At 45.1% G+C, this 18,648-nt stretch overlaps 1 protein-coding gene across 1 annotated transcript; it reads right to left on the bottom strand.

The window, feature by feature from the left end:
- Positions 1-3,709: 3,709 nt before the first annotated feature.
- Positions 3,710-18,137, bottom strand: dennd6b (DENN/MADD domain containing 6B). Its single transcript, XM_079530645.1, has 9 exons — positions 18,049-18,137; positions 17,890-17,955; positions 16,752-16,816; positions 16,137-16,226; positions 8,834-8,887; positions 7,355-7,464; positions 7,002-7,104; positions 5,437-5,511; positions 3,710-3,931 (listed from the first exon to the last, which is right to left on the bottom strand). The coding sequence occupies exons 1-9, from the start codon at positions 18,053-18,055 to the stop codon at positions 3,809-3,811; spliced, it is 693 nt and encodes a 230-aa protein (XP_079386771.1). The 5' UTR covers positions 18,056-18,137; the 3' UTR covers positions 3,710-3,808.
- Positions 18,138-18,648: the final 511 nt, after the last annotated feature.

The following is an 18,648-nucleotide window of genomic DNA, read 5'->3' on the forward strand; positions in this document are numbered from 1 at the left end:
GCTTGTAGGTCTGCTATTTAAGTACAACATAATGCGTAACACACCAAAAGGGGGCCTGGGCCGTGGCTCAGTGGTCCAGGCACCTTGGCTGGTAACCCAGTCTGGCAGTGTGCCGCGGGTTCGACTCCCGATCCCGACGGCCTTTACTGCATGTCTTCCCCCCCCATCTCTCTCCCCATTTCCTGTAAGCCTACTGTCTGTCCCTCCATAAAATAAAGGCAAAAGCCACAAAAAAAAAACATTAAAAAACAAAACAAGGGGTTCCATCTTAACTTAAGATGGAACCCCTTTTGGTGTTTTAAGCATTATGTTGTACTTTAGCTGTTGAAAAATAGCAGATCTACAAGCTACGAGCTTATAGGTCTGCTATTTTTCAAAATTTGTGAAAATGTGGTGCAAATGTTTTTAACTAAAATCCTTGCTTCTGGGGGGGTCCCTGGAACAACATATTTTCAGATGGTGGGCCGGCGGCCAATTACATATAATCTTGGGGGTCTTTGACATGAAAATGTTTGAGAACGACTGACAGAAACATGAGGTTTTTCAGAAAACTGTCAGGATTTAGAAGACATTTGTAGAATCGTCCTCCAGTCTAAAAGTGTGACTAAACCGTTAGCTTAATGTCTGTGAAAGTTTAGATTAGTCAAAGACAAGGAGCAAATGATACACATCTTTACAGCCAAGGTATTAACTTCATCTTTACAGCCAAGGTATTAACTACATCTTTACAGCCAAGGTATTAACTTCATCTTTACTGCCAAGGTATTAACTTCATCTTTACAGCCAAGGTATTAACTTCATCTTTACAGCCAAGGTATTAACTTCATCTTTACAGCCAAGGTATTAACTTCATCTTTACTACCAAGGTATTAACTTCATCTTTACAGCCAAGGTATTAACTTCATCTTTACTGCCAAGGTATTAACTTCATCTTTACAGCCAAGGTATTAACTACATCTTTACTGCCAAGGTATTAACTACATCTTTACTGCCAAGGTATTAACTTCATCTTTACAGCCAAGGTATTAACTTCATCTTTACTACCAAGGTATTAACTTCATCTTTACAGCCAAGGTATTAACTTCATCTTTACAGCCAAGGTATTAACTACATCTTTACTGCCAAGGTATTAACTTCATCTTTACAGCCAAGGTATTAACTTCATCTTTACTACCAAGGTATTAACTTCATCTTTACAGCCAAGGTATTAACTTCATCTTTACAGCCAAGGTATTAACTACATCTTTACTACCAAGGTATTAACTTCATCTTTACAGCCAAGGTATTAACTTCATCTTTACAGCCAAGGTATTAACTTCATCTTTACTACCAAGGTATTAACTTCATCTTTACAGCCAAGGTATTAACTTCATCTTTACAGCCAAGGTATTAACTACATCTTTACTGCCAAGGTATTAACTTCATCTTTACAGCCAAGGTATTAACTTCATCTTTACAGCCAAGGTATTAACTTCATCTTTACAGCCAAGGTATTAACTTCATCTTTACTGCCAAGGTATTAACTTCATCTTTACAGCCAAGGTATTAACTACATCTTTACAGCCAAGGTATTAACTTCATCTTTACTGCCATGGTATTAACTTCATCTTTACAGCCAAGGTATTAACTTCATCTTTACAGCCAAGGTATTAACTTCATCTTTACAGCCAAGGTATTAACTTCATCTTTACTGCCAAGGTATTAACTTCATCTTTACAGCCAAGGTATTAACTTCATCTTTACTGCCAAGGTATTAACTACATCTTTACAGCCAAGGTATTAACTTCATCTTTACAGCCAAGGTATTAACTTCATCTTTACAGCCAAGGTATTAACTACATCTTTACTGCCAAGGTATTAACTTCATCTTTACAGCCAAGGTATTAACTTCATCTTTACAGCCAAGGTATTAACTTCATCTTTACAGCCAAGGTATTAACTTCATCTTTACAGCCAAGGTATTAACTTCATCTTTACAGCCAAGGTATTAACTTCATCTTTACAGCCAAGGTATTAACTACATCTTTACAGCCAAGGTATTAACTTCATCTTTACAGCCAAGGTATTAACTACATCTTTACTGCCAAGGTATTAACTTCATCTTTACAGCCAAGGTATTAACTTCATCTTTACAGCTAAGGTATTAACTTCATCTTTACTGCCAAGGTATTAACTTCAAGAAAATATATACATTTAAACAAATTAGAGCAGGTAAGAAAAAGGCCAACATTTAGACTATTTAATAGGAGACACTCAAAGGGAGTGTAAATGTGTTAAGGTCAAGTGTGCATTTTACATTCAATGGAACCTGGCAACCTGGAAGTGTAAGAGTTAATGCTAGTATGTCTGATTTACACTAGGCTCCAACGCTGGTATCTTTCACCAAACATACAGTAGCAGATCTACAAGCTCATACTGTACTGTACTGTAACATACTGTACAGTAGTAATTACTACATACAGTAGTAAGTACTACTGTATGTAGTAATTACTACATACAGTAGTAATTACTACATACAGTAGTAAGTACTACTGTATGTAGTAATTACTACATACAGTAGTACTTACTACTGTATGTAGTAATTACTACTGTATGTAGTAATTACTACTGTATGTAGTAATTACTACATACAGTAGTACTGTACAGTAGTAATTACTACATACAGTAGTACTTACTACTGTATGTAGTAATTACTACTGTATGTAGTAATTACTACTGTACAGTAGTAATTACTACTGTATGTAGTAATTACTACATACAGTAGTAATTGTAAACAACAACCACACTGAAGAATGCCATTAGTAATATTTCCCCCACTGTGGAGAGGAAGGAGATTTAAAGGTATATTCAGTGATTTCACTTAATTCAAATATCACTTATTTTTTCTTATTTTTTGGATAATCCTCCCTACTATAAAGTGTGCTGACCATATAAGGAGTTCCTCCCTGTCCCCAGTGAGCCCCTGGGGTCAAAAAACCCTAGTTTCGGTTTGGGCTTTGGGTGGCAAAGCCTTCATCCAATCAGGATGAGAGGGGCCTTCCTCCAATCATGATCGAGTGGGGCGGGCCTTGGTGCACGTGCTGTTGGTCTGTTGTACTTCCCCCACTGTAGAGCGTGCATGTGCACATCTTGTTACCGGGGCGGAGTACAGGACCGGTGATATAATTAATGATATAATTAATGATCATGATCCATGATATAATTAATGATATCATTAATGATCATGATCCATGATATCATTATTGATCATGATCCATATGCCACAAGATGATCCGTGAAATCAATCAATAACAGCCTCCTATTATTTCCAACGTGAACAAAGTATTTTTGAAAGTATCATAAATAAATAAATACACTCGGGTTTTCTACGATAAGATATATTTATTTCTAAACTTTATAGACTTTAGTGATGTCACTATCCTACTAGTGGCAGTGGCAGGTACTGCAGAGGTAATATAGTGATGGCAAACATCTTCAATACAAAAACAACAGCCCAGAGTAGCTCAACGTCGCCCGCGTCCAGGAGAGTTCAACCCCTTTTGGTGTTTTAACTAAGCATTATGTTACACTTTAGCTATTGAAAAATAGCAGATCTACAAGCTCGTAGCGCGCCACCGAGTGGCGCGCTACGAGCTTGTAGATCTGCTATTTTTGAAAAATCGTAAAAATGTGTCACAAATCTTTGAATATAATTATATTCTTTCAGAGCGAACGTTGTTGTTTTTTATTTCGACCTCTAGTCCAAAATGGGTTAATTCCCCTTCGGGGAGCTGCTGGATGTTTGGAGAGACAGGTTGGACTCCAGGGATCAGTGTCTGTGGAGCACAGTCTGCAAGTCCTCCGGTAGTGAAGCCATCATGGTGTGGATGTATCCTTCCAGCTTGTCCAGAACGCCGTCCTTCACGGGGATCTGCTGCGTGCGTGCTTTCACCTGCACCAGGTACAAATATACATCATTAAGTACTGGTCTTTCACCTGCACCAGGTACAAATATACATCATTAAGTACAGGTCTTTCACCTGCACCAGGTACAAATATACATCATTAAGTACAGGTCTTTCACCTGCACCAGGTACAAATATACATCATTAAGTACTGGTCTTTCACCTGCACCAGGTACAAATATACATCATTAAGTACAGGTCTTTCACCTGCCCCAGGTACAAATATACATCATTAAGTACAGGTCTTTCACCTGCACCAGGTACAAATATACATCATTAAGTACTGGTCTTTCACCTGCACCAGGTACAAATATACATCATTAAGTACAGGTCTTTCACCTGCACCAGGTACAAATATACATCATTAAGTACAGGTCTTTCACCTGCACCAGGTACAAATATACATCATTAAGTACTGGTCTTTCACCTGCACCAGGTACAAATATACATCATTAAGTACAGGTCTTTCACCTGCACCAGGTACAAATATACATCATTAAGTACAGGTCTTTCACCTGCACCAGGTACAAATATACATCATTAAGTACAGGTCTTTCACCTGCACCAGGTACAAATATACATCATTAAGTACTGGTCTTTCACCTGCACCAGGTACAAATATACATCATTAAGTACAGGTCTTTCACCTGCACCAGGTACAAATATACATCATTAAGTACAGGTCTTTCACCTGCACCAGGTACAAATATACATCATTAAGTACAGGTCTTTCACCTGCACCAGGTACAAATATACATCATTAAGTACTGGTCTTTCACCTGCACCAGGTACAAATATACATCATTAAGTACAGGTCTTTCACCTGCACCAGGTACAAATATACACCATTAAGTACTGGTCTTTCACCTGCACCAGGTACAAATATACATCATTAAGTACAGGTCTTTCACCTGCACCAGGTACAAATATACATCATTAAGTACAGGTCTTTCACCTGCACCAGGTACAAATATACATCATTAAGTACTGGTCTTTCACCTGCACCAGGTACAAATATACATCATTAAGTACAGGTCTTTCACCTGCACCAGGTACAAATATACATCATTAAGTACTGGTCTTTCACCTGCACCAGGTACAAATATACATCATTAAGTACTGGTCTTTCACCTGCACCAGGTACAAATATACATCATTAAGTACTGGTCAGATGCAGCTGAAGGTACAAAGACACATCATCATTCTGTACTGGTCAACTGCCTCTTGCATTATGTGCTAATTCAAAACAGGTGGTACGCAGGGGAGTTGAGTGATATCTAACGAGCGCTCCCAAACTGCAGCACTTACCTTATATGGTAAGCTGGCTGCGGTCTGCTTATGGAGGATAACATTAACTGGGTTTCTGGAATGCCAGCACGAAGTTATCTTTATCGGAGCTGTGTGTGTTTCACTCAGGTCTCCCAGTAGGTTTGGTTACATAACATCGCACCGCAGTGTGAAAACTAATAACTAATATAATTGGTTTACTTACCAGCTTTTCTCTCAGTTTCAAAACCAGGTCAACAATTTCCACCTCAGACTTGTCTTTGGTCCAACCCAACAGATCCTGGTGAGTAGAAAGTAGAGTTAATTAACTGAACATAACAAACCAGCATCATTGTCTAGTTTTAGTCGACTACATATCATAAATTCTGATTTTGATTCTGAGATTTTATCTGTATTTTGGCGGGCCTTGATGCCGTAGATCAGCCGAAAATAGCTGATCTACAAGCTCACAACGCGTCGGTCATTGTGAGCTTGTAGATCTGCTATTTTCAGTATTAGTCAACAAACACTGCTCAGCTGGAGCACTAGATTTAATAAGGTGCAAACCAGCGAACATACAACGACTAAATATTTGAAGCACAGCGTCTTCTTCAGAAGTAAATCTAATGTACTGTATTTATATATTGTTTTAACCAACAATAAATGTAACTCTGACTCAGTGGTTGGCCTTGTGCATTTTCAGAGCATGTTTTGATCAATCCGGCTTGGATCAATGGAACTAATGTAGTATACTTTAAGTTGACTATTTGTTAATGTTATATTAATCTTAAAATGTTAGTGTTTTGCCAATTATCCCACTTGCGACATCCTCCCGGCTCACCGCTGTAGATCCACACTGTACTGGGTTCAGTGAACTCACAGACCGCCTGTAACGGGTTCAGTGAACTCACAGACCACCTGTAACGGGTTCAGTGAACTCACAGACCGCCTGTAACGGGTTCAGTGAACTCACAGACCAACTGTACTGGGTTCAGTGAACTCACAGACCACCTGTAACGGGTTCAGTGAACTCACAGACCACCTCCAGACACTGTAACGGGTTCAGTGAACTCACAGACCACCTCCAGACACTGTAATGGGTTCAGTGAACTCACAGACCACCTGTAACGGGTTCAGTGAACTCACAGACCACCTCCAGACACTGTAACGGGTTCAGTGAACTCACAGACCACCTCCAGACACTGTAATGGGTTCAGTGAACTCACAGACCACCTCCAGACACTGTACTGGGTTCAGTGAACTCACAGACCACCTCCAGACACTGTACTGGGTTCAGTGAACTCACAGACCACCTCCAGACACTGTAATGGGTTCAGTGAACTCACAGACCACCTCCAGACACTGTACTGGGTTCAGTGAACTCACAGACCACCTCCAGACACTGTAACGGGTTCAGTGAACTCACAGACCACCTGTACTGGGTTCAGTGAACTCACAGACCACCTGTACTGGGTTCAGTGAACTCACAGACCACCTCCAGACACTGTACTGGGTTCAGTGAACTCACAGACCACCTCCAGACACTGTACTGGGTTCAGTGAACTCACAGACCACCTCCAGACACTGTACTGGGTTCAGTGAACTCACAGACCACCACAGACCGCCTGTAACGGGTTCAGTGAACTCACAGACCGCCTGTAACGGGTTCAGTGAACTCACAGACCGCCTGTAACGGGTTCAGTGAACTCACAGACCACCTCCAGACACTGTACTGGGTTCAGTGAACTCACAGACCACCTCCAGACACTGTAACGGGTTCAGTGAACTCACAGCGTCACAGACCGCCTCCAGATGCAGACCCTCCAGTTTCTGGGTCATGTCTCGGTGCCTCAGGCGGTACCAGCCGTCGAAGTTGGGCGACCTGAAGAACCTCCTGGAAATAGATATGATGAACATCATGGTAATACCGTCGCATGACGTATATTGTACAGGACCGTCCTGCAGGCTCGGGTAGGAGGGGGGTAGGGGTTAGGGTAGGAAGGGGGTAGGGGTTAGGGGGTAAGGAAGGGGGTAGGAACTGGGTAGGGGTTAGGGGGTAGTGGGTAGGGTAGGAAGGGGGGTAGGGGTAGCGGGTTGGGTAGGGCGTAGGGTAGGAAGGGGGGTGGGGGTGTAAACAAACCAACCTGTACAGGCCCATCCAGTCTCCTTTGCTGACGGAGGTGAGCTGAGGTCCAGCGTGCTCCAGAGTCCCCACGAACTCCTCCTGGCTGAAGGGACGGATCAACGGAGGGGTCTGGAATGGAACACAGACACAGATCAACAGACACAGATCAACAGATCAATCAATCAATTATAGGATCTCCTCTGAAACATCTCTAATTATAGGATCTCCCTCTGAAACATCTCTAATTATAGGATCTCCCTCTGAAACATCTCTAATTATAGGACCTCCCTCTGAAACATCTCTAATTATAGGACCTCCCTCTGAAACATCTCTATAGGATCTCCTCTGAAACATCTCTAATTATAGGATCTCCCTCTGAAACATCTCTAATTATAGGATCTCCCTCTGAAACATCTCTAATTATAGGATCTCCCTCTGAAACATCTCTAATTATAGGATCTCCCTCTGAAACATCTCTAATTATAGGACCTCCCTCTGAAACATCTCTAATTATAGGATCTCCTCTGAAACATCTCTAATTATAGGATCTCCCTCTGAAACATCTCTAATTATAGGATCTCCCTCTGAAACATCTCTAATTATAGGATCTCCCTCTGAAACATCTCTAATTATAGGATCTCCTCGTAAACATCTCTAATTATAGGATTTCCCTCTGAAACATCTCTAATTATAGGACCTCCCTCTGAAACATCTCTAATTATAGGACCTCCCTCTGAAACATCTCTAATTATAGGATCTCCCTCTGAAACATCTCTAATTATAGGATCTCCTCTGAAACATATCTAATTATAGGATCTCCCTCTGAAACATCTAATTATAGGATCTCCCTCTGAAACATCTCTAATTATAGGATCTCCCTCTGAAACATCTCTAATTATAGGATCTCCTCTGAAACATCTCTAATTATAGGATCTCCCTCTGAAACATCTCTAATTATAGGATCTACTCTGAAACATCTCTAATTATAGGATCTCCCTCTGAAACATCTACTGTACTCTACTGTACTCTACTGTATAACACACAACAAGTATTTGGCTGCAGAAGTCCATTGCCAGCGACCGCCATAAGAGATTTGTCAAGATTTGCAAAAATAGCAGATCTGCAAGCTTTACGTGCGACGCGTTGAGCTTTTGTCTTGAGTCACGTGTTTACTGTTATTCATTTGTCTGGGGGACCCCTCAAGAACCCCTGGAGACCCCCGGTTCCCCGGACCCCTCGAGAACACCAGGAGACCCCCGGTTCCCCGGACCCCTCGAGAACCCCTGGAGACCCCGGGTTCCCCGGACCCCTCAAGAACCCCTGGAGACCCCCGGTTCCCCGGACCCCTCGAGAACACCAGGAGACCCCCGGTTCCCCAGACCCCTCAAGGACCCCTGGATGGAGACCCCTCAAGGACCCCTGGATGGAGACCCTTCAAGGACCCCTGGATGGAGACCCCCGGTTTCCCGGAAACTTCGTTGAGAACCAGTGGCCTCACCTTCCAAGGCGTCACAGATCTCTGCAGAGGCATCAGGCTGGCCAGGTACCGCTCCTGGGAGGAGAGAGAGAGAGAGAGAGAGAGAGAGAGAGAGAGAGAGAGAGAGAGAGAGAGAGAGAGAGAATGAAGACAACATGTGAGACAATGTGATGATATTCAGACCTTGGCCATCTTGCCAGCAAGGTGCTACCAGGTGGTACCTCCCATAGACAGCCCATTCATCCAGCTAGGTGCTACCTAGGTGGTACCTCCCATAGACAGCCCATTCATCAAGCAAGGTGTTACCTAGGTGGTACCTCCCATAGACAGCCCATTCATCCAGCAAGGTGCTACCAGGTGGTACCTCCCATAGACAGCCCATTCATCAAGCAAGGTGCTACCTAGGTGGTACCTCCCATAGACAGCCCATTCATCCAGCTAGGTGCTACCTAGGTGGTACCTCCCATAGACAGCCCATTCATCCAGCTAGGTGCTACCTAGGTGGTACCTCCCATAGACAGCCCATTCATCCAGCAAGGTGATACCTAGGTGGTACCTCCCATAGACAGCCCATTCATCCAGCAAGGTGCTACCTAGGTGGTACCTCCCATAGACAGCCCATTCATCCAGCAAGGTGCTACCTAGGTGGTACCTCCCATAGACAGCCCATTCATCCAGCTAGGTGCTACCTAGGTGGTACCTCCCATAGACAACCCATTCATCCAGCAAGGTGCTACCTAGGTGGTACCTCCCATAGACAGCCCATTCATCCAGCAAGGTGATACCTAGGTGGTACCTCCCATAGACAGCCCATTCATCCAGCAAGGTGCTACCTAGGTGGTACCTCCCATAGACAGCCCATTCATCCAGCAAGGTGCTACCTAGGTGGTACCTCCCATAGACAGCCCATTCATCCAGCTAGGTGCTACCTAGGTGGTACCTCCCATAGACAACCCATTCATCCAGCTAGGTGCTACCTAGGTGGTACCTCCCATAGACAGCCCATTCATCCAGCAAGGTGCTACCTAGGTGGTACCTCCCATAGACAGCCCATTCATCCAGCAAGGTGCTACCTAGGTGGTACCTCCCATAGACAGCCCATTCATCCAGCAAGGTGCTACCTAGGTGGTACCTCCCATAGACAACCCATTCATCCAGCTAGGTGCTACCCAGGTGGTACCTCCCATAGACAGCCCATTCATCCAGCTAGGTGCTACCTAGGTGGTACCTCCCATAGACAGCCCATTCATCCAGCAAGGTGCTACCTAGGTGGTACCTCCCATAGACAGCCCATTCATCCAGCAAGGTGCTACCTAGGTGGTACCTCCCATAGACAGCCCATTCATCCAGCTAGGTGCTACCTAGGTGGTACCTCCCATAGACAGCCCATTCATCCAGCTAGGTGCTACCTAGGTGGTACCTCCCACAGACAGCCCATTCATCCAGCTAGGTGCTACCTAGGTGGTACCTCCCATAGACAGCCCATTCATCCAGCAAGGTGCTACCTAGGTGGTACCTCCCATAGACAGCCCATTCATCCAGCAAGGTGCTACCTAGGTGGTACCTCCCATAGACAACCCATTCATCCAGCTAGGTGCTACCTAGGTGGTACCTCCCATAGACAGCCCATTTTCATCCAGCAAGGTGCTACCTAGGTGGTACCTCCCATAGACAGCCCATTCATCCAGCAAGGTGCTACCTAGGTGGTACCTCCCATAGACAACCCATTCATCCAGCTAGGTGCTACCTAGGTGGTACCTCCCATAGACAACCCATTCATCCAGCAAGGTGCTACCTAGGTGGTACCTCCCATAGACAGCCCATTCATCCAGCTAGGTGCTACCTAGGTGGTACCTCCCATAGACAACCCATTCATCCAGCAAGGTGCTACCTAGGTGGTACCTCCCATAGACAGCCCATTCATCCAGCAAGGTGCTACCTAGGTGGTACCTCCCATAGACAGCCCATTCATCCAGCAAGGTGCTACCTAGGTGGTACCTCCCATAGACAGCCCATTCATCCAGCAAGGTGCTACCTAGGTGGTACCTCCCATAGACAGCCCATTCATCCAGCTAGGTGCTACCTAGGTGGTACCTCCCATAGACAGCCCATTCATCCAGCAAGGTGCTACCTAGGTGGTACCTCCCATAGACAGCCCATTCATCCAGCAAGGTGCTACCTAGGTGGTACCTCCCATAGACAACCCATTCATCCAGCTAGGTGCTACCTAGGTGGTACCTCCCATAGACAGCCCATTCATCCAGCAAGGTGATACCTAGGTGGTACCTCCCATAGACAGCCCATTCATCCAGCTAGGTGGTACCTAGGTGGTACCTCCCATAGACAGCCCATTCATCCAGCAAGGTGCTACCTAGGTGGTGCCTCCCATAGACAGCCCATTCATCCAGCTAGGTGCTACCTAGGTGGTACCTCCCATAGACAGCCCATTCATCCAGCAAGGTGCTACCTAGGTGGTACCTCCCATAGACAGCCCATTCATCCAGCAAGGTGCTACCTAGGTGGTACCTCCCATAGACAACCCATTCATCCAGCTAGGTGCTACCTAGGTGGTACCTCCCATAGACAGCCCATTCATCCAGCAAGGTGATACCTAGGTGGTACCTCCCATAGACAACCCATTCATCCAGCTAGGTGCTACCTAGGTGGTACCTCCCATAGACAGCCCATTCATCCAGCAAGGTGATACCTAGGTGGTACCTCCCATAGACAACCCATTCATCCAGCTAGGTGCTACCTAGGTGGTACCTCCCATAGACAGCCCATTCATCCAGCTAGGTGCTACCTAGGTGGTACCTCCCATAGACAGCCCATTCATCCAGCAAGGTGCTACCTAGGTGGTACCTCCCATAGACAGCCCATTCATCCAGCAAGGTGATACCTAGGTGGTACCTCCCATAGACAGCCCATTCATCCAGCTAGGTGCTACCTAGGTGGTACCTCCCATAGACAGCCCATTCATCCAGCAAGGTGCTACCTAGGTGGTACCTCCCATAGACAGCCCATTCATCCAGCAAGGTGCTACCTAGGTGGTACCTCCCATAGACAGCCCATTCATCCAGCAAGGTGCTACCTAGGTGGTACCTCCCATAGACAGCCCATTCATCCAGCAAGGTGCTACCTAGGTGGTACCTCCCATAGACAGCCCATTCATCCAGCAAGGTGCTACCTAGGTGGTACCTCCCATAGACAGCCCATTCATCCAGCAAGGTGCTACCTAGGTGGTACCTCCCATAGACAGCCCATTCATCCAGCTAGGTGCTACCTAGGTGGTACCTCCCATAGACAGCCCATTCATCCAGCAAGGTGCTACCTAGGTGGTACCTCCCATAGACAGCCCATTCATCCAGCTAGGTGCTACCTAGGTGGTACCTCCCATAGACAACCCATTCATCCAGCAAGGTGTTACCTAGGTGGTACCTCCCATAGACAGCCCATTCATCCAGCTAGGTGCTACCTAGGTGGTACCTCCCATAGACAGCCCATTCATCCAGCTAGGTGCTACCTAGGTGGTACCTCCCATAGACAACCCATTCATCCAGCTAGGTGCTACCTAGGTGGTACCTCCCATAGACAGCCCATTCATCCACCTAGGTGCTACCTAGGTGGTACCTCCCATAGACAGCCCATTCATCCAGCTAGGTGCTACCTAGGTGGTACCTCCCATAGACAGCCCATTCATCCAGCTAGGTGCTACCTAGGTGGTACCTCCCATAGACAGCCCATTCATCCAGCTAGGTGCTACCTAGGTGGTACCTCCCATAGACAGCCCATTCATCCAGCAAGGTGCTACCTAGGTGGTACCTCCCATAGACAGCCCATTCATCCAGCTAGGTGCTACCTAGGTGGTACCTCCCATAGACAGCCCATTCATCCAGCTAGGTGCTACCTAGGTGGTACCTCCCATAGACAGCCCATTCATCCAGCTAGGTGCTACCTAGGTGGTACCTCCCATAGACAACCCATTCATCCAGCAAGGTGCTACCTAGGTGGTACCTCCCATAGACAGCCCATTCATCCAGCAAGGTGCTACCTAGGTGGTACCTCCCATAGACAGCCCATTCATCCAGCAAGGTGCTACCTAGGTGGTACCTCCCATAGACAGCCCATTCATCCAGCTAGGTGCTACCTAGGTGGTACCTCCCATAGACAACCCATTCATCCAGCTAGGTGCTACCTAGGTGGTACCTCCCATAGACAGCCCATTCATCCAGCTAGGTGCTACCTAGGTGGTACCTCCCATAGACAGCCCATTCATCCAGCTAGGTGCTACCTAGGTGGTACCTCCCATAGACAGCCCATTCATCCAGCAAGGTGATACCTAGGTGGTACCTCCCATAGACAACCCATTCATCCAGCAAGGTGCTACCTAGGTGGTACCTCCCATAGACAGCCCATTCATCCAGCAAGGTGATACCTAGGTGGTACCTCCCATAGACAACCCATTCATCCAGCTAGGTGCTACCTAGGTGGTACCTCCCATAGACAGCCCATTCATCCAGCTAGGTGCTACCTAGGTGGTACCTCCCATAGACAGCCCATTCATCCAGCTAGGTGCTACCTAGGTGGTACCTCCCATAGACAGCCCATTCATCCAGCTAGGTGCTACCTAGGTGGTACCTCCCATAGACAGCCCATTCATCCAGCAAGGTGCTACCTAGGTGGTACCTCCCATAGACAGCCCATTCATCCAGCAAGGTGCTACCTAGGTGGTACCTCCCATAGACAACCCATTCATCCAGCTAGGTGCTACCTAGGTGGTACCTCCCATAGACAGCCCATTCATCCAGCAAGGTGCTACCTAGGTGGTACCTCCCATAGACAACCCATTCATCCAGCTAGGTGCTACCTAGGTGGTACCTCCCATAGACAGCCCATTCATCCAGCTAGGTGCTACCTAGGTGGTACCTCCCATAGACAACCCATTCATCCAGCTAGGTGCTACCTAGGTGGTACCTCCCATAGACAGCCCATTCATCCAGCAAGGTGCTACCTAGGTGGTACCTCCCATAGACAACCCATTCATCCAGCTAGGTGCTACCTAGGTGGTACCTCCCATAGACAGCCCATTCATCCAGCTAGGTGCTACCTAGGTGGTACCTCCCATAGACAGCCCATTCATCCAGCTAGGTGCTACCTAGGTGGTACCTCCCATAGACAGCCCATTCATCCAGCTAGGTGCTACCTAGGTGGTACCTCCCATAGACAGCCCATTCATCCAGCAAGGTGCTACCTAGGTGGTACCTCCCATAGACAGCCCATTCATCCAGCTAGGTGCTACCTAGGTGGTACCTCCCATAGACAGCCCATTCATCCAGCTAGGTGCTACCTAGGTGGTACCTCCCATAGACAGCCCATTCATCCAGCTAGGTGCTACCTAGGTGGTACCTCCCACAGACAGCCCATTCATCCAGCAAGGTGCTACCTAGGTGGTACCTCCCATAGACAGCCCATTCCTCCAGCTAGGTGCTACCTAGGTGGTACCTCCCATAGACAACCCATTCATCCAGCTAGGTGCTACCTAGGTGGTACCTCCCATAGACAGCCCATTCCTCCAGCTAGGTGCTACCTAGGTGGTACCTCCCATAGACAACCCATTCATCCAGCTAGGTGCTACCTAGGTGGTACCTCCCATAGACAGCCCATTCATCCAAACAGAAAAGTCCTCTAATTATATTAAACGTCAAAATCACCAACATTGCAGCTGTAGGGAAAGCTTGAATTATCCTCTTTCAATCTTTAAAGTGTTTGTTTCATAAAAATCCATCGTAGACATTTTATGAGCTACTTCCTTATTTATTTTCTAAGTATCAGAGTTTGGAAGCGCTCGTTATCAGTAAAGCAACCTCCTGCTGCCTCCTGCATGATGTGCACATTCTAAACAGGTGGTACGCCTGGGCTGTTGAGTGATACTCAACGAGCGCTTCTAAACAGGTGGTACGCCTGGGCTGTTGAGTGATACTCAACGAGCACAGTACAGTATGTTAACACATTTTGTGCCCAAAACGTCTGTGGACGTCCTGGGTATTACCGCACGTGCATAGCCCAAGACGTCTGTGGACGTCTTTCAAAAAAAGAAAAAAAATATATATATATATATATTTTTTTTTTATTAAAGAAAATCAGAAAAATCAAAACACTTTTTTTTTCTTTTTTTTTAACACGTGGTGCCAAAGTTTGTGTTTTCGCCATTGAGAATGCATTTGGCGTTTAAATTAAATAACTCAGAAACTATAAAACATTTCAAAGTAAAAAGTTCCAGCATGTGTCTCCACAGTCAGCTGAATTATAAAAAATGTGAATGGATTTTCTAGGTGAAAGTGATTTTGGGCAGTATTGCGTGGGCTCTCAATGTGTTAAGTAAAATCTGAATCCCCCCCCACCCCTTTTCCCCCCTCACTGTATATGTTTCTTTTCCCTTTTTACCTCCTTTATGATGAATTCCTGTTCTGTTCTTTGACTATATATAAGTGTCTATTTGTACGTCTCTAAATGTTTTGAACAAGTGTAATGCTTTATGGTGACGTCCACTCACAGTTAACAGTCTTTGTATTGAGTTTGTGCTTGAAATGTACTGTGATTCTGCAAACTGTTAATAAATATTTCAATCAATCAATCAACGTTACAGTGTGTTACAGTGTGTTATGTTACAGTGTGTTACAGTGTGTTATGTTACAGTGTGTTACAGTATGTTATGTTACAGTGTGTTACAGTATGTTATGTTACAGTGTGTTATGTTACAGTGTGTTATGTTACAGCGTGTTACGTTACAGTGTGTTACAGTGTGTTATGTTACAGTGTGTTACAGTATGTTATGTTACAGTGTGTTACAGTATGTTATGTTACAGTGTGTTACAGTATGTTATGTTACAGTGTGTTACAGTGTGTTATGTTACAGTGTGTTACAGTATGTTATGTTACAGTGTGTTACAGTATGTTATGTTACAGTGTGTTACAGTGTGTTATGTTACAGTGTGTTACAGTATGTTATGTTACAGTGTGTTACAGTATGTTATGTTACAGTGTGTTACAGTATGTTATGTTACAGTGTGTTACAGTGTGTTATGTTACAGTGTGTTATGTTACAGTGTGTTATGTTACAGTGTGTTACAGTGTGTTATGTTACAGTGTGTTACAGTATGTTGTGTTACAGTATGTTGTGTTACAGTGTGTTATGTTACAGTGTGTTACAGTATGTTATGTTACAGTGTGTTACAGTGTGTTATGTTACAGTGTGTTATGTTACATTGTGTTACAGTATGTTATGTTACAGTGTATATTGGTGGATGTTACAGTATGTTCTCACCAGAGGGATGATGAAGCTCTGAGTGAGCTCTAACAGATGTCTCCTCAAGATGGCGCTCTGCACCTCCGAAGGCCTCTTCCTCTGGATGCCCTGAATACAGCCCAGATTAAATCACACTGAGACCGTCAGAAAGCCTACAGCGACACCTAGTGGCCTGACATGGTATTTGCCTACAGACAGACAATAGACTAGACCAGGGGTTCTCAACATTTTTGGCCGGGGACCCCGGAGATGCTTTGGCAGTGTCTCGGGACCCCCGCCCCGCCCCCTCCCGACCCCCAATATAAATTGACTGCTACAATAACCATAATAATAGAGACAATACATATCATAAATAAATACTGAAACCAGATAATCATTAGGGAAGGTGTATATGTGTACTATTTATGTAAACTCTTCATTTCCATTTTCCAGCCATTCAGTTGAACAAAAAAAAAAATCTTTTTTTAAATAATTTGGCGACCCCCACGGGTTGAGAACCTCTGGACTAGACTAGTGTTTCGCGCGCGCGCACGCACGCGTCTGTTTCCATGTTCTGTGCATTCATGAAACAAAGCGAGTACATTATTTTAGGTCATAATAACCTTTAGTTTAGTAGTTTTGGCAACAACTCACCTTTAAGAGTCTCTTGATCAGAGTCTTGTCCTTGTGTAGAAACGGTTTATATGCAGTGTAGATTCCTGAGGAGAGAATGTGTAGAAACGGTTTATATGCAGTGTAGATTCCTGAGGAGAGAATGTGTAGAAACGGTTTATATGCAGTGTAGATTCCTGAGGAGAGAATGTGTAGAAACGGTTTATATGCAGTGTAGATTCCTGAGGAGAGAATGTGTAGAAACGGTTTATATGCAGTGTAGATTCCTGAGGAGAGAATGTGTAGAAACGGTTTATATGCAGTGTAGATTCCTGAGGAGAGAATGTGTAGAAACGGTTTATATGCAGTGTAGATTCCTGAGGAGAGAATGTGTAGAAACGGTTTATATGCAGTGTAGATTCCTGAGGAGAGAATGTGTAGAAACGGTTTATATGCAGTGTAGATTCCTGAGGAGAGAATGTGTAGAAACGGTTTATATGCAGTGTAGATTCCTGAGGAGAGAATGTGTAGAAACGGTTTATATGCAGTGTAGATTCCTGAGGAGAGAAAATAAAATACTTCATTACACGCAAAACGCAACAAATACATGAATTAACCCATTCTGGGCGGGAACCCCTTTTGGTGTTTTAACTAAGCATTATGTTATACTTTAGCTATTGAAAAATAGCAGATCTACAAGCTTGTAGGTTTGCTATTTTTTTTTAATCGTGAAAATGCGATCTTTGAATATATATTCTTTCAGAAGACTTTTTTTTAATTTCGACGTCAGGCCTAAATGAACGAATAAAAACCAGCGTGGTGTTTCACCTGGTTTAATACAAACCAGTGTGGTGTTTCACCTGGTTTAATACAAACCAGCGTGGTGTTTCACCTGGTTTAATACAAACCAGCATGGTGTTTCACCTGGTTTAATACAAACCAGCATGGTGTTTCACCTGGTTTAATATAAACCAGCATGGTGTTTCACCTGGTTTAATACAAACCAGCGTGGTGTTTCACCTGGTTTAATACAAAGCAGCGTGGTGTTTCACCTGGTTTAATACAAACCAGCGTGGTGTTTCACCTGGTTTAATACAAACCAGCGTGGTGTTTCACCTGGTTTAATACAAACCAGCGTGGTGTTTCACCTGGTTTAATACAAACCAGTGTGGTGTTTCACCTGGTTTAGTGTCCAAGGTTTTCAGTTTAGCCAATTTCTTCACCTTCACCTGTTTGGGCAGATCTCCTGGAACAGAAGACAACATATAAGTTAAATAACATTAATGTAGTGTTACTTTACTTTGCGAGATGTTAAGTATAACGCCTATATTTTACTCACCCGCCATCTTGAGTTCTCCCAGACGCACAATATGAGGCCAACACTGGAAGGTCTTGATGAAGAAAGGATTGGTGACGCCCAGGATGACGTTGGGTCTGAGAGAGAGAGAGAGAGAGAGAGAGAGGAGAGAGGGAGAGAGAGGAGAGAGAGAGAGGAGAGAGGTAGAGAGGTAGAGAGAGGAGAGAGAGAGAGAAGAGAGAGAGGAGAGAGGTAGAGAGAGGAGAGAGAGAGAGAAGAGAGAGAGGAGAGAGAGGTAGAGAGAGGGAGAGAGAGAGAGGGAGAGGGAGAGGGAGAGGGAGAGGGGAGGGAGAGAGGGGGGGAGAGAGGGAGAGGGAGGGGGAGGGAGGGAGAGAGAGAGAGACAGAGGGAGAGAGAGAGAGGTAGAGGTAGAGGTAGAAGAGAGAGGTAGAAGAGAGAGAGAGAAGAGAGAGAGAGAGAGAGAGAGAGAGAGAGGTAGAGAGGTAGAGAGAGAGAGAGAGAGAGGTAGAGAGAGAGAGAGGTAGAGAGAGAGAGAGAGAGAGAGAGGTAGAGAGGTAGAGAGAGAGAGAGGTAGAGGTAGAGGGAGAAGAGAGAGGTAGAGGTAGAGGTAGAAGAGAGAGA

This window comes from Electrona antarctica, assembly GCF_951216825.1.
Source record: "Electrona antarctica genome assembly, contig: scaffold_47, whole genome shotgun sequence".
NCBI lineage: Eukaryota > Metazoa > Chordata > Actinopteri > Myctophiformes > Myctophidae > Electrona > Electrona antarctica.

What these genes read in the sequence shown, in the direction of transcription:
- dennd6b (XM_079530645.1), bottom strand. An exon ending in AACCTTGGACACTAAACCAG is followed by an intron (nt 16,817 to 17,889) that starts GTGAAACACCAC and finishes TTCTCTCCTCAG; the next exon opens with GAATCTACACTGCATATAAA. An exon ending in TGAAACTGAGAGAAAAGCTG is followed by an intron (nt 3,932 to 5,436) that starts GTAAGTAAACCA and finishes TACCTGGTGCAG; the next exon opens with GTGAAAGCACGCACGCAGCA.